Raw genomic sequence first — 17,224 nt, forward strand, 5'->3', positions numbered from 1 at the left:
TTACAACCTCTTTGTGAAATTTTTAATAAAGATCGTAACTATCAAATGGACTGAAAAACAAAATAAAAATTTTAAGAAAAATAGAAAAGATAAATAAAGATGTTTAACTCCAATAAAAATTGTAATTTTTAATCATCTTTGATAAATTCGTATATGAGGATAGATGCGTGACAATAAAACTAATGAAATCATCTATCAAAAATGATAAATAGTTAACAGAAAATTTGTTTCATTGTTAAGGAAATAAATAGAAAATAGTAATTTCTAATCGATTGAAATTTTGATTGAAAAGCATCTTTGTCTTATTTCTTACTACAAATTATTTATACTGCGCTCTATTTAATAAAATCATACTTTTTTCAGCTATTATTACCAATCAACTATAGTTATCAGTAACGTGTCACATTAAGGAATTGCCAATGTTTATGATATATAGTATATTTTAAATAAAAATAGATGGAACAGTAAAGAAAAAATTTAACAGGTCTTCAGAACATGAACGACTCATAACTTCATAAGTAATGCATAATTACCAGCGCAATTAAAAAATTAACAAATTTTTCTGATAATGTTAAATCCTAATTTTTCATTGATTTTGATTATGTAATTTATTAGTAAACGCTTTCTAATAAGTCACTGAAATATTTTGTTTGATTAAATTATGTTGTAAGTTTCTTAAATTTTTTCTTTTTTAATTGTAAACTTTTTCAAGCCTTGTACTATTTTATGTGTGCATGTATATAAAAGTTATCTTTCCAGATCTATTCTCCGATGTATAATCACTTTTACGTAAGATGTACACTATACTATAGAGGTATTTTAGACTTAAGATTATAGGATAGTGATGTGTTCTTATCTTACATAAGTATAAACTATATAATGGTTGTTGTATTAAGCTGACAAAATTTATTTAAAAGTATAATTCCTCTGTGTACTAACAAGCACTTATCAGAAAAAAGCATGATTGGAAGAAATTTTGTGTGTATATGTGTATTTTTGTATATACGTATAAATTTTTTAAGTACTTTAAACATAGAATTCACTCTATTTAATGGTTATCAGAGATGCTATTTATGTAGGGATTGCTTTTATATTTGTTTGTAAGAATACATTGTTATTCAACTTCGAATTAAAAACAGATTTTTATGATATGGTTATTATAGTAACCACATCATAACTTATTATTACTTTAGAAAAGTGATAGATTTCTATCTATGGTAATTATTTATATATATATATTTTTTTGCATATTTTATTTATTTATTCCTTTGTTCTTATAGAATCTGACATTCCCTTGTATGTGTTGCATTACAGGTGCGACTCCACGGAGATTGAGATTATATTGAAACCTTTATTATCACTTTTTCTCACAAACTCACTCTTTCTATTTTTCTTTTTATGCACTGTATATTTCTATCATTTGTGTTGCATCTTGCATGTATCGCACAAATAATTTACGATTTCTTATCTATATACCTCATATTTAGTGCTTACAAATGCACTGTATTCCTTCAGATTGTGGTGGTGGAAACTCATTAGCTGGTAAATGGTGCTTTAACATTTAATCTGTTGCTTATAACTGAAATGTATAAAACTAATATAGTCATAATATTTAAACAATTATTGCTTCGGATGGACAACCTCATGAAGATTAAATCTTCATGATAGTTTTCACTGTGGAGATTTATATTACACAAAAATCACATATTTTGTATTAAATTCTGTAAAATTGTGTAACCCTTGGTGGAATTCAGATCTTCTTTCTTAAATTGAATTGCTGCTTGATCTTTATAAAAGCTTATTTCTGTGTCTCAGTATAAATATTATACATTGATTTGGTAAAATGATAGTGTGCACATCCATACAGTTAACTATCACAGCTGTACACTATGGATGCTTCCCTGGCTTTCGTGATTCAAATATTGTATATATTTATTTATCATTTTATATTAAATAATGAAGAATAAAATTAATAAAAATTATAAATATCTTATAAACATTGTAAATATTTGAGAAACTGTTCAATTAATTTAAATTAAAAAAATACTATCATATAAATGTAGGTCGTAAAATATAATGTTTTTTCATACTTTCAAAAAAAATTATATTCTTCTAGTTTTTTTTTTTTTTTTTTTGGGGGCGGATTTATTGCCTCATGGTAAATGTAAAAGGAAATCGTTTATCATATTTTTAAATGTATAAATATTGCATTTAAGTAAGAAGTTACAGCAAATTCAGGTTCATCTGATTATTATTATTATTTAAAACTATTCAAAAAATAACAGTTTTGAAAAATGAACATCTTAATATAATCTTAAATAACTTGATGAAAGAACTTTTTGATTGTTTGGTTATTTATTAGAATGACAAAATAACAATAAGATTCTTTTTTTTTAGGTTAAAGTATTTTTTAATCATTATTTTTGTGATTTAAATATATTTAAACAGATTCTAAGGCAGTAGTAATACTTTAGAAACGTAAAGAAGTAATAATTTTGATTTTTTTTTTTTTTTAATTACAAAATTAATAAATCTTGCTAATTTTATGAAGCAAACCCCCTTTACCAATACATAGAGATTAGATTTCATTAGTTGTAATTGTTTTTGTATGTAATTAAATATTTACAATCTGTTTCCTTAGACAATAAATAGATGTGTTGAATGTCTATAATTGACTTGTTAAGAATGCCCAATTGCATTTAATTAACTTATCTATATTCTGTTTACTTTGGCTAATATTGTGTAACAGATGCCAATTGATGGTAATGAAATGAATTTTTCGTAGCATGTGAAAAAAAGCTATGCCTGACCGGGACTCGAACGCAGAACCTCCTGGTGAAAGGCAACGGAGGTCGACAGTTATAAATAAGACTGAGATTTTTTGTCATGACAATTTTAATGCTAAGATTACCATGATTCAAAGAGCCATCATTCTCCATTACATTTAAGAGGAGAAATGTTGAACTTTATTTAAAATTTTTAGAAATAGGAAAAAGGCAGGCCTACGGCCCACCGAGAAAGTGTTACATAGTTTGTTTCATTACGCAAAATTTTCTTAAATGTTTTTGCCTATTATAACTGAATAATGTTTGTGAATTTAGCATAATATTAACAATAAAAATTTTACGATGAAAGCTTCAAAATCCTGAACATTTTTATTTGTTTCGTGAGATGTGGTTTTTTAACATAGCTCTTCCCCCCAGTATTTTCATTTTTTATCCCCAAACTACCAAATATAATTTTAGATAAATCATTTGTATCAAGAAGTATGAATCATTCCGTGTGCTGCATGCAGCCGCCTGGCTCACCACCATTGGTACGCTCTGCATCAATAGCAGCTAAAATAAAAATGTGAGCACATACAACAAACAAATAAACCCACACACCATACTTTTTTATGGAGAGTTACGATATTTAAGTAATTTAAAATTTTTACATTAAAAACACTAATAATGAAATATAATTAAAAAGTCTATTTTTCAACAATATAACTCATGTAGGAAAAGTTTTTCATATTGGAGAACAATTAACAGAAAAGTAGCATTAAATACTATCACAGCTGTTCTTCAAAGCTGTACAACCCTGTTTTATATATATGTATTTGTAATTTACTTGTTACCAGATTTAAACACCCATTTTTGTTATATAATTTAGTTATTGAAGTGTAATTAACACCACAATTATTTATTAATTTTTTAAATCAAAATACTTATTACCTCTACTTTCATTACTTATCGGTGCACATTGTGTAATCAACGATTTAACAACATAGTTTTGTTGTCTTAGTTTACATCACGTTGAAACAAATGTATTTTTAGAAAAATTTGTACATAAAAGCTCAACTATTATTACTGTTATTATTATTTAAGATAATAATTTAAAAATAATAATTTGCTTTTACTTTCTACTAAAAATTTTGCATTGATATTGATTAACGTTACTTTTCAGAGCATGTATTTTCTCGATATGCAAGGTACTAAATTAACTTGTAAAACAAAGAATTATTCTTTTAAGTATGGATTTCTATTTTACTGATAATCTTTAATGGTGACTTATTCTAATAATATTACTAATAAATTTAAAGTAGTAAATATTATTTATTTTATGTATTTAAAATTATATAATATTAAGTTTTACATGAAAAAAAAAGCATAATATGCTATCAAAATTTATACAATTTTTAATAAATTTATTTATAGAAAACTAAGTACAGTTGCGTAAACTAACATGTGGTGCAATCTAGCAATGATATTTGGAAAGGAATCATTTATAGAAAATTGTGCGGTTATATTTTATTTTGTCACTGTCCCAAAGTGGTTTGTTGATTTCGTATAAAGTTTTATACACAATTATTAACAAGTCTGACAATTACAAATATATATAAACATTAAATGACTTTCTATCAATATTGTTTCACTAAATATAGAACCTTGTTTCATTACTCATGATTATGTACACAATTATAGATTTTTTGCTTTTTTACAGATTGTTCAAAAATTTTTACTAATAGTAAAAAATTGTTTATTTTATAGTTTTTATATATATCTTTTTTCTGGAAATATGAAAATTTTGTATTATTCTTGAATTTATTTGTTTAGAATAAGATGGTATGTTCCCATTTTTTTTTTGTTGTTCAAACATTTTATAAGTAGATGATTGATATTAGGAGTCCCTTCTAATTTTTATGAAATATTAATAATACAAACAATTTATAAAAGAAAAATACAAACTTTTTTTATAGAATCTTAGATATTGTTGTTTTCTAAATACATTGATTAGATTTTGAAGATGCTATCCAAAATTTACAGAAATTTGCCTATAAAAATTAAATAAATTACCTTAAAAATTATTGATTTCCATCCTATTGAAATATTCTTCTTCTGGATGGATCATGGAGTCCCCATGATTGAAAATGCTTATTAATCATTCCTTTTCAAACTATTTGTTACATCCTGCAGTTCAGTCTGCATATCTGTAATCATTTCAAAATGTTATCTTTTATATTTCAAGTTTATTTTTAGAAACTGGAAGAAGTCATATAAGATTAGGTCGATGAGTAGAAAGGATGTGGGATGTTTTGCATGTTAATAAATACCCAGAATTTTATGCACAGGAAGTAATGTATGGCTAGGCACTTTGATATAAAACAGGAATCAAGATTTGTTATGCCAGTTGTGTCGGATGTCCTTTCATGCTACCTCAGAACATTACAGTAAAATTTTCAATTCACAGTTTGACCTAGAAGAAGAAACTTTATGTAAAACACTGTGAAAAACAAAAAAAAAATCAACTTAATGTTGTTTCAAGCTACTTTTGTTTCTTTGACCAAGACTACTTTGGATTACTCTTACATTAAGACAATTGCCCCTCTATTTTTGTGTTTCAGTCATAAATTTATGATTGATCATCAGTAATAATGCTGAAGATGAGGTTTAGGGTAGTTTCAGAAAGTTTTTTTCTTTAACTCAGTGCTGTTTTTGTTCAATGTTAAAAAAAAACCATTACGATAAATTTCACATTAATGTTCTCATCTTGGGTTCTCATGACAGAATTTGTTTATAAATATCATATAATAAGCCTCCTATATCATAAATGTTGTATGTTGTTCTTTTTTGGCCTTGGAGAATGTCTTCTTGTGTGTTTGCTACATTTTAGGCATGTTTTCAGATGAATAATGACTAGAATCATCACCAACTTGTTTGTTTTTTAAAATATTACTGCCAATCGTTCTTTTGTGTGTGGCTTAATGTGTCTTGTGAGTTTCTTTGAAAATTCTGTCAAATTGAAAATGGATTTGATGCAGATTCATTGTTTTTTTAATGTCATTCATTTTCACTTCCCTGTAGCATTGCAGAACATAAATGCAGTACAAAGTTAGAAAAAATAGAAACACAGATTCACTTAGCACATTGTCACAATTAAATAACTAATCAGAAGTTAAGGCTTAAGCTGTCTAGTACTATACAGCTTTTTATTCAATGAATCAGCTCCACATTCAAATTTTGAGAACATTTGAGTAGCTTTTCACTTAGGGACTTAATTTTAAAACCAGAGAATCTAGATTGTTTTTTTAGTCTGTTTTAGAATCTGTAGAAATTAGATTAGCTTTGACATATTGCCTGAATACAGCAAAGGGTTGTATTTTTAAACATTTATCATCCATTAAACTACTGAGTTTCAAATTTACATTAAACGAATTAAGTGAATGTTATTAGATAATATCTTGTTTGTAAGTTTTTTTTGTATAAAAATTATTTGAAAACACTTTACGAGTAATCAGACAAACCACTATACCTCAACAAGGACAAGTAAAATAGAACACACAAATTCCAGAAGAGATCATTTTTAAGCCGTGAAATGTAGCACTGCTACATTAGCATGCCATTTGTAAAAGCTGACTTTATATATTTTTTAACTTGGCTTCCATAGTTTATTAGACATTTTTTTTCTATTAATTTTTATTTAATTTCTATTAGCTGCTTTAAAGCTTGCACTAAAAAAGAAAAGTAAAATGATTAATCCATTTAAAAAATTTCTTTGGTAATTAAATTAAATAATTTAATGCTTTACTAACTTTCATATATTTTTCCTTTTTGAGAATTTCCCCCTGATTTCTGTACATTGACCTATCCAAGAATTCCTTAGGGCCGAATGGACAACCAGTTCCAGCTCAGGTTAAAGATGCCGGTGGACAAACATTTAGAGTTGATTTCTGTCCACGATTGGTCGGTGAACATAAAATTGCTGTTAATTATCAACATGTACCAGTCGCTGGTTCACCGTTTTCTTGCAAAGTTTATGATGTTAATGCTATAAAAGTGAAGTCTGTTTCTAGAGGAACTGTCGGACAATCTGTCACATTTCTAGGTGAGTATGTATCTTTTAATAAATATTTATTTTTTTTTACAAAAATGTATGTTTAGTGTCTATTTGTTTGTTCAGTCAACCTTTCTTGTTTTTCTTTTTCCTGTTTAGCCTCTGGTAAAATTACCTTTCAGATAATACTTCAGAGGATGATATATATGAGTGTAATTGAAGTGTAGTCTTATACAGTCTCGGTTCAACCATTCCTGAGATGTGTGGTTAACTGAAACCCAACCACCAAAGAACACCGGTATCCACGATCTAGTATTCAAATCCATGTAAAAATAACTGACTTTACAAGGACTTGAACGCTGGAACTCTTGACTTCCAAATCAGCTGATTTGGGAAGACGCGTTCACTAATAGACCAACCCGGTGGGTTTTGGTCATTCAACCTGTTGCAGTTGATATAAGTTAGACCTATTTATAGTTTTTGTAATCACTTACTATAATATTCATTTCTATTGTTTATCAGACTCGTTCATAATGAACACACATTGAAATTTCTGTTGGCTAATAATTTATTTTTGTTGAGATCTACAGGTTTATTTACCGTTATTATATATTTAATATTATCTGTAGAAAATTTGAATTTAATAAAACCAATACAGGTTAATTTAAAAATAGAGAACATTGTTTGCATGGTATAAAATGTAAGCAGTGTTTGTTTGCACTGAGTGACATAAATGTAAGATTGATATAATCAGACAGTATCTACTCAGTACATTAATGAAGTATATAAAAAATTACCTAAATTTTCTGAATACTATAAAAAATTGTAATAAAATTTCTGAAGTTGTACAAAATCTCTAATAAATTGGATGTTACAGGGATAACTGTAACTGTTAACTGATAGAAGTAAAAGCTATTCTTTTAGCATTATTTTAATTTACCCAAAAATTTTTGTAACAAATTTTATAGGCACAGAATATCATTGTGAATCTTTTCCTAGAATAAAACTGGTTTTCCCAATTGATTTCATAGAAATCAATAAACCTTTAAATTCTGACATGCGTTTTGAAAAAAACTAGTTAATAGAAATGATGTTTAGAAAGTTTTTGTTAAATATTTGATCTTACCTGTTCAAAGTTGATTTTAATATTTTTACTTTCCCAAGTATAGCTCTACAGGTGATCCAACAGTATAAGTATAAAAAGAAAGTTATCAGCCTAAATTTGTATATCAGGATTTTTGCAAATGTTAATGTTTCAAGAAGGCCCAAAAAAAACATAAAACAAGATTATAGAAATTTCTGGATATGTGTGTAGATATGTTGGCTTGCATTTTTGACTCCATAAAGGGATGTTGTGATACCCAATTTCTTTTTAACTAATTTCTTTTAGCCTTATTGAATAATGTCACACAAAATTTATGGACCAATGTACTGATATAAATAATTAATATAATAAATAAACTTTTAAGCCCCAAAAACACAAGGGAGATGAATGGGACCCATACTTAAAATATAATTTGTTTTTTAATTTTAATTTTAAAAATTGAAAACCCATTTGTATCTAGTATTAATGTAGATGATATGAGAATTTTTTTTGAAGTTCCACGGGACCCAACTTCAAAAATTTTTAATTGTTTTGAATACTGATTATTTCTGATTCTATATCTGTTCTTCAAATTATGGCTGTCATTAAAAATGTTGTATGAGATAGCTTAGCTGTTTAGCACATCCATGTGTAATGCATAATCTTTCGAGTCCATTTTATTGACTAATTGGATTTTGTAAGAAAACATCTTTAAATCCTTGTGTAATATTCTGCAAAATGATGTTTGACTAATGCCCAATGGAGTGGAACATTTTTTTATGGACATTGTGACATCCTCCAATACACTGTTCCTTTCAGATTCAATAATTTCATTATTTCTGGAAGATCTTGGTATTTCTGATCTTGAAACATCATGCTGATCTACTCTGTTCAGATTTCAAAACCATTGATCAGAAGGTGATTTTCTAATTTTGCAAAACTTTGTAAATTTTAATTATGTTTCAGAAACACTCCTCTGACTTTCCAAGTAAAATATTACCATTTTTATTTTTCCTTGGAGAGTGTATTTTTCAGTAATGAGTCTTACTTTTATTTAAGTTTTATCTGAAAGAAAAAAATAATAAATTTTCTTCATAGGAAGTGATTTTTGGCTCGTCCATATCTTTGGAAAATTTTTATAACATTGGATTAAGAGAAGTATTGAAATGTTAACATTTACTGCAAAATCCCTGATACCTAAAATTTTCGGTAAGGACAGTAAAAATTTGCTCGAGTTGATTTAAAAAGTAAACAAAGTCATGCAGAAGTAAGATTTTTAGGGGAACTCTAGTATGTTCTATTCATTTGAGGTCATCTTTAAGTAAAAAAATAATCTTGAATTGTTATATTTGTACCTAGTTTATTTACTTGTAAATAATTTCAGAAATATGGTTTAATATGGTAATACATTTTTTAATGCTGGTAATTAATTTTTTATTATTATTTGAAAGTTTTTATAGAAGATTCCTTCCATTTTTCAAAATAAAAAAAATCTTGAAAGTTCAAAAGAATGTTTTTTTTTTTATTATATTAAAAAGAATTGATTATATCATTAAATTATATTATGAATAATAGATTAGTTTTTGTTATTAGAATTTGTGTTTATTTGTTTTTTCAATAAAGTTTCATAAGAATAAAGCAAAAAATCTAAAAAGAAAAAGATGAGAAAACAATAATTTGTTACTTGTAATTTGCTCAGGCAGACCAACCTGTGTTCTAGCAGCTATGCCAAACATGTGGTGTTTTATGCTTCTTGCCTTATAAATTTCAAAATAGATTATTTACATTATTCAGATACAATATTTCTTTATTAAAAGATTATAAATTAATCTTTAAAAAAAGGAAGGTTTCTTGGTATTATAATTTTAAGAAATTTGAAGTTAACCGAATTAACTTCTTTAGTGAAACTGTCTTGACAGGTATCAAAAAAGAGCATTCTCAATGATGTTTTTTTCTTACTTTTAAAATATTGCTTTTTCTTTTAAATTATTGTATCCTTGTATCCCTTTCAAATCATCCAACATTTCCTGTTCTGATTCTTCCTCTCACACTTACAATCTTTCCTTCAGTTATTACTTTTTGAATACAGTAGGTCTTAGGATGTGGCCTATCCAATTCGCTTTTCTCTTTGTATTGTTTTGTTGACATTCGTACTTTCATTAATAATCATCTAGACCTGATCGTTATATTCTCTCTTGCCATTTGATACCCACCATTTTCCTTCATAGCCATATTTTAAACTTTCTATATATGAGTTTCTCTTTTCTTTATAATCCATGTTTCTGCACTATAAAATTTTTGCACTAAAATACTTGCACAATAACACCTTCCAAACAAAACATCTTGTAAATCTCTTTCTCAGATCAATAGATAGACTTTTTCTTGTTAGCACTTTGTAAATAAAAAAAGTAGATATATACAAACAAATCCTAAATTAAAATAACACTGGTCTACAAATTGGAAAAAAAAATTGAAACAGAAACACGAATAAGTGAATTTTATTCTTTTTTCAGAGATTTCTAAATAATATTAAATTTTAAAAGTGACCAAGTTTATAGGTATAATAAACCTTGTAATGTGTTCCCTTTGTAATAAATATGTCTTGCTGAAAGCGTTCTCTCTGTTCTTCACTCACAGTACCCAAATTTGGTGGGGAAAAGTCAAGATGGGAGTGCAAAAAATACATTTTTAATGACACCCGGCAGCCTAGATTTTTATAGTTCAACAAAAAATTGTTTACTAAAAGATCACTATTTTTTTTTTCGTTATTTCCAAGAAATCCATGTATTACAACCTTAATGACTTCTATGGTACTGGCTCTACACTTTTCAACTTAATGTTAAAAATGTTCATCATCAAGTAATTTTCTAATTTGAGCTACAATGAATATTCCTTCTTTTATATCAGCTACTTAGGAAACACTTGTCTTAAATATTTAAATCTTCTCATCTATATTCAACGCTATAACAAAATTCTTCATCAACCCCAATTTTATATGTAAAGTTTACAAAATAACATACTGTGAGTTGATTAAAGGAACATACTTAATATTTTTTTGACCAGGAGGGAAAGTTCTATTTTAGGCCACTCTTTAACCACATAATGTTTATTTTTTGCAAAATTGTTCCACAAACATAAGAAACAGCTGTATTTTATAAAGGTACCTTGCAGTCTGAGAAGAAGACCAATTACTTTGATCATCATAGATATGGCAAACATGAGCACTGTAATTGACTGTTTCAAAATGAATGAAAATACTTTCACATATCTATGACATCATGCTCTACTGGTATAGAAGGATTCTTTTTGAATTAAGCAATAGTACTAGTTAGTTTTAGGGTTGTTTTTGACAAATTATTGAATAACTGCCAATCATCAGTATTATAATACCCTTATTTGACATTAAACCTTCTAGATCTTTCATAATAAAATATTTCAAGTCTATTTCTGTTTCTAAAGTATGAAATTTTTGTATGCTTAATCAGATCAATCATATATATAACATAATCAATAAGATAACTAGTCATTTTTATTATACATAAAAATTACATAATAAGGATATTATTTAAATTAAGATCTGAAAGAAAAATCTGTTGTGATAGAGCATTTATGATTACATTTTTTTGTTTCAACATAAAAAATACTTTATAAAACACTCATTAAAATATCTGCTTCAAAAATTGTATAGATTAGTATAATTAACTGTGGTAGGTAGGTGAGCAAAACAAAATTTCAAAAATGATAATAAAATTGATTAAGCTTGTGCATTTTACAGTTTTCATTTGACTATTATAATTTTTTTCATTTGAATATAAACCTATTAAAAAAGAAATTTGTTGTATTATTTGCTATACGTAACTTCACTGATTCAAGTAAAATATATTTTATTTGTGTTTTTTTTCTAAAATAATTTTTTTTTCTACATTCACGACTTCTTTTGTTTATTTTTCAGTTGAAACCAGTCAAGCTGGTCCTGGTAACTTAGAGGTGACTGTTAATGGTGGACGTGTTCCTACTTCAGCACAAGCACAAGGGCCACACACATATGCGATATCGTTTACACCTCGACAAGCATCAACGCATACTGTTGATTTACGATTTAATGGACAGGATGTTCCGGGTATTTAATTTATTTATAATTATTATTCAGATTTTGCTGTATATCTTTCTACATTTATTGTTGTATTTTAATGAGAAAACAGTTTTGTATTATTTGGGAATAGTGACCTGCAAGTTTCAATATTATCATTTACAATTTTCTCAAAGGAACTGTTTTTGGATGATTCTTTCTTTTATGAAAATCTTTTCAGTTGATAACATGAAAAGAATTTTTCATTAATAAAAAAAATTCTATTAAAAACTTTTGAGTTTTTGATTTAGCAGTGACAGGCATATTCCCATCTCAGCACAAGCACACATACACAGTATCATTTACACCTCGACAAGCATGAACACAGTAATTTTGTTGTTTGTACTACTCTTATAAATCTGCTTTTTTATTAAGTCTGTTTAAAAAAACAAAAAGGCTTCTTTCAGATTGCAGTTCTAAAATAATATGGCAATAAACCTGGCAGCAAGGAGTTACATAATTTTCCCAGCTTCACCTGGAAAAATATAGTTCAGATACTGAGATTGAAGCCCTTGGTAGACTCCTTTTTAGGAGGAAAAGTAAAGATTGCAAGGAAAGAATTATCTTTAAAAATTATTTTACTTTTTTAGTATAATTTCAAGATATGGGACCTGTGGTGACCTTACCTTCCCATTCCCAACTTCTTAATCAATTGTAACCAATATTCAGTGGCTTCAGTGATCCATTTTCAGAGGTTATCTTAATTTCATAAAAGTTGGTTTATCCAATGCAAAGATACCAAACAAAATGACAACTGATAAAAAAAAATTAAGCTTTTTATCCCCCATTCCTGAAAGAAATTGCCCAAATACACAACCAGAATAATATACTAATATGATGGAATCATTCTGATTAATACAATAATATGACATAAATCCAGAAACAACAAATAATAAAAAAAAATATTTTTTTACTATTATTTTATGGAATTTGAATAAGGCTGAGTACCATCAGAAAGTATCATAGCTATCTAAGGGGCATTAGATTAGGGAAGACATTTACATGAGCTATAAAACGTTTGAGATATACAAGCCATAAAGTTTGTATTTCCCTCCTCCCATGACCGATTGTGATCAAAATTAAATGAGATCAGTTCTTTATATACATAAATTATCATACCAAATTTCATCCAAATTAGTCCATCCAGTCTGGGTTATTAAGCAAAAAACAAGCCAATATACATATACATACATCTTTCTCATACTTTCAATGCTAAAACTGTGTTTTTTGTTTGATTAGAAGAGATTATAAAACATCAAAATGGGCAAAAATCCCGTTATGCAAAATTTGATCTGATTAGCATACTTTCCAGTATATAGTAATGTATTGTGTAGTTTTACAGTATTACTAAAGAGCTGGGATTGTAAAAATATTATGTTATAAAGAGTATTCTGCTTAGTTTTTTCATTTTTTTTCTTATAAACAATTTCTTTTATGATAATATTTACCGTAAATTTTATCTTTGTATTATTTGTTGCAGGTAGTCCATTTAGTTGTATAGTCAGTGAAGCTGCTAGGGTTGTATTATCAGGTGAAGATAAGGTCAGTGTTGACAAACCGGCAGTGTTTGTAGTAGAATGTGAACCATCACTTGGATCACCCCAAGTGCAAGTATTATCACCATCACGACATACTTTACCGGTCACTGTTAAACCTCTTGATTCACCTGGTAGATTTTCATCACAGTTTACTCCACGTGATGTTGGTAAGTTGTAAATTTTTCTTTCATTGCATATTTTTGTACTTATGTTTTTATGAATTAACAGATATTTCCTGAGAAGAGAAATTCAACAACAGACGTTATCAAAATCATATAAAAAAATAACATTTAACTACTAATTAGTCTAGTAAAAAACTTGACATAAGTTTTTTTAACATAAGTATTGTGTCTAATCAGACATCCTAGTACTTGGTTTTCTACCTGGTTGCTGTAAAACAAATTTAACCATATGTCTCTTATTTAAGTACTGTCATTAGTCGATAAGAAAGCTGGTTCTTTTTACTTCCTTGTACAGAGTAAAGAAAGTACTGCGATCACAAAACATTTCGGTTTTCCGATTTCAATGGAAATATCCATTTTGACCATCCCTGAATCCATTTTGATTAGTTTCGGCATGATGTCTGTACATACGTACATGTGTACAAATTTAACTCGCATAACTCAGAAATGTTTAGTCATAGGATGTTGAAATTTTGGATTTAGGACTATTGTAATATCTAGTTGTGCACCTCTACTTTTGATTGCAATTGACTGAAACAAAAGTGTCCAAAAAGGCCAAAAATCCCCAAAAATTTGGTTTTTGGACTTTTTCTTTACTGCCGTAATAAGCTCTCATTGAGAGCTTTTCAGCGATATATCATAAGTGGTACTTATTTTTATTGGTTCCAGTGTTATAGCCAAATAAAATTGTAATTAATGAAATATTTGGATCTTACAAGATCCGAAAGTGCCAGAAAAAGTATATGAAATCTGATTCATATACTTTTTACTAATTTAAATATATTGATTTAATAGTAACTATAACCTCTCATTGTAAAAAAAAAAATTACAATAAATAATTCAATAGTATCAATAAAAAAAAATATCAGAAATTATTAAAAAAATAAAATTTTATGTACTTTCATTTTAAAATAATGTGTATATGTAATTTAATAGGTGTACAAGGAAGTCATGTGGTGTCCACATCAGATTTTTTTTAATGGAAGTAAATGTTGTAATGACTTTGCTTTTGGTTTACTGGGTAAATCCAGAGCTCTGATCTGTACATAGGAACTAAATTCAGATCAGTCAAAGACTTAATTTACAAAAATTTGTAATATAAACAGCTGTTGTTACTCCCCTCCACGTAACACTCACTTAATATCAATGCATTCACTATATCAGTTGATTGAAATAGGCAGACAGAAAGGTTATACTTTCAAACTCTCCTCCCCAGGGAGCAGAATCATGCTATCCAGCTCATATTGTGTTTCAATCAGACTTGACTAAAACGCAAGTAGTGAGTGCCTGAAAATTGAATTCTATACACTGTACATAGGATTTACATTGTTGTCAGTTTTGTTTCATTTACAAAGTCCAACATTAATTATTATTAGATAAAAAGTACAAAAAATATTTAGAGAAAAGTATACTTATTTGATTTTATTTTCAGGTGATCATAGTGTTGAAGTGAAGTTAGGTGGAGGACATGTGGAGGGAAGTCCGTTTCTTGTAAAAGCTTATGATGCTACCAAAGTTAAAGTAACTGACATTAATTCTGGTACGGTTGGTAAACCTGTATATTTCAGCAGTAAGTATAATAATTTATTTTATCCTGTACATTTTATTTAAAATTTTACCTATAATAACTATAAAGAGTAATTTAACTTGAAGAATTAAAACAAGTAGTTCTCAGAGCTGTATTTCTATTATTGTTCAACAATTTTTTTCGTTTAATTGTAAAGCTCAGTTAACTGTCAAAAACTATTTTTTATATCTCAAGTATAAACTTCAATTAATTGTCAATGATTATAATAAGCATATGTAAAGTGGAAAATGTAGCTGTGAGCAAATGGATATAAACATTTTTAATACAATTTTTTAAAAATCAGTTTTAAAACAAAAGATAAAAATGAAAAACTTATTCAATCAGCATTGACCTATATCGAATTACCATCGATTGTATTATTTAACTGTTTTTTTTTCTTCAGTTATTTGCACAATATTATTCGTTTTTAAAATTACAATGTTGTAAATATTTGTAAAATAATAATGATATACTTTTTAGTTGTCATAGAGAGTGTTTTAGGATGTATTCACCAAACTTCAGAAACTGATTCAGGACACCAGAATGAGCAAAAATGTTTGTATCAACATAAGTTCTATTTTGCTTTGTTTTCCTTCTGGACACCATTTTGTGATTTTCAACAAAAAAAATTATTTCTCAGGAATGGGTAAACCTACTTTAATTAAATTTGGCATGTCTAAGACTAGTAGTGTCTTGTTCTACAAAATAAAAAATTTTGAAAACTTGACTTTCAAAAATCTCAAAATAACAGTCATTGTAATTTTTTAATCTTCAACAGCCTTGTAATTAATTGTTTGATCAAATTTTTACTTTTATAAAATTTATTAAGCATTTTATTTTGAACAAAATGGCACCTCATTTATAAAACTACTTTGACAAACAATCAAGTTAACCTGGCAGTATAAGCTGATAATTTTTTGCCTGTTTTTATTTCCTCAACTAAATTTAATAGAGATTATTAATAATAAAAATGATCACCTTGTACTACGATGTAAAAGCATACTGCCAGGTTGATTGTCTGCAATAACTCGATTGTTTGTCAATGAATTTTTACAAATGAGGTGTCATTTTGTTCAAAATAAAATGATTAATAAATTTTGTAATGAGTAAAAATTTTATCAAACAAATAATTACAAAGATATTGCAGATTAAAAAAAAATTTTTGAAGGTGACTTTTTCAAAATTTTTTTATTTTGTAGAACAAAACACTAGTCTTAGATTTGCTAAATTTAATTAAGTAGGTTTACCTGTTCCTGAGAAATAATTTTTTTGTTAAAAATCACAAAATGGCATCCAGAATGAAAAGAAAGCAAATTAGGACTTATATTGATATGAACGTTTTTGCTCATTTTGGTTTCCTGGATCATTTCCTGAAGATCAGCAAATATGTCCTGGAATGTCGTAATAGTAATTTACAATTGGCAATAATTTATTGTTACTAGTTAAAAGTATACTAATCAAAAGTGGTGCAGATGGTTTAGGACTAGCCATCTCATATAAGGGGGTTCTAAGTTTCATACCCAGTCAAACCAGTTGAATTTTAATGCAAAGGCTTCTCTATACTGTTCCCAGCTCCACCATTCTGTTGTTAGATTCTGATTAACAAATCATCCTGGCCTAGTGAAACTCAGATTTAACAAGCTACAGATACATTTTATGAGAACAAGCAATGCAGCTACCTGTAGACCCCAAATCAAGATAGCTGCACAAGATATCTGACGACTTTGATATCATTTGAATCAGTCAATTGGTTTATAATAAGATAAAGTAGGTTACACCTTCAGTATCTAAATTGAGTCTAAATCAACATACAGCTACTTAATAATTTCATTCTTTGTACAATAACTTATTTATTTATGCTCACAGTATATTATAACTGTACTTTTTTTTTCAAAGTCATTCTGCCAT

At 27.5% G+C, this 17,224-nt stretch overlaps 1 protein-coding gene across 1 annotated transcript in view; it reads left to right on the plus strand.

The window, feature by feature from the left end:
• The window catches only part of jbug (filamin-type immunoglobulin domains fbug), a 302,727-nt gene that overhangs the window by 235,238 nt on the left and 50,265 nt on the right, over positions 1–17,224 (plus strand). Inside the window, exons 25-28 of the mRNA XM_075380319.1 lie at positions 6,646–6,867; positions 11,853–12,020; positions 13,510–13,734; positions 15,182–15,319. Of these exons, the coding sequence (XP_075236434.1) occupies positions 6,646–6,867; positions 11,853–12,020; positions 13,510–13,734; positions 15,182–15,319 (753 nt within the window). The remainder of the gene's footprint in view (positions 1–6,645; positions 6,868–11,852; positions 12,021–13,509; positions 13,735–15,181; positions 15,320–17,224) is intronic.

The sequence above is a fragment of the Lycorma delicatula genome, chromosome 12 (assembly GCF_047948215.1).
Source record: "Lycorma delicatula isolate Av1 chromosome 12, ASM4794821v1, whole genome shotgun sequence".
Lineage (NCBI taxonomy): Eukaryota > Metazoa > Arthropoda > Insecta > Hemiptera > Fulgoridae > Lycorma > Lycorma delicatula.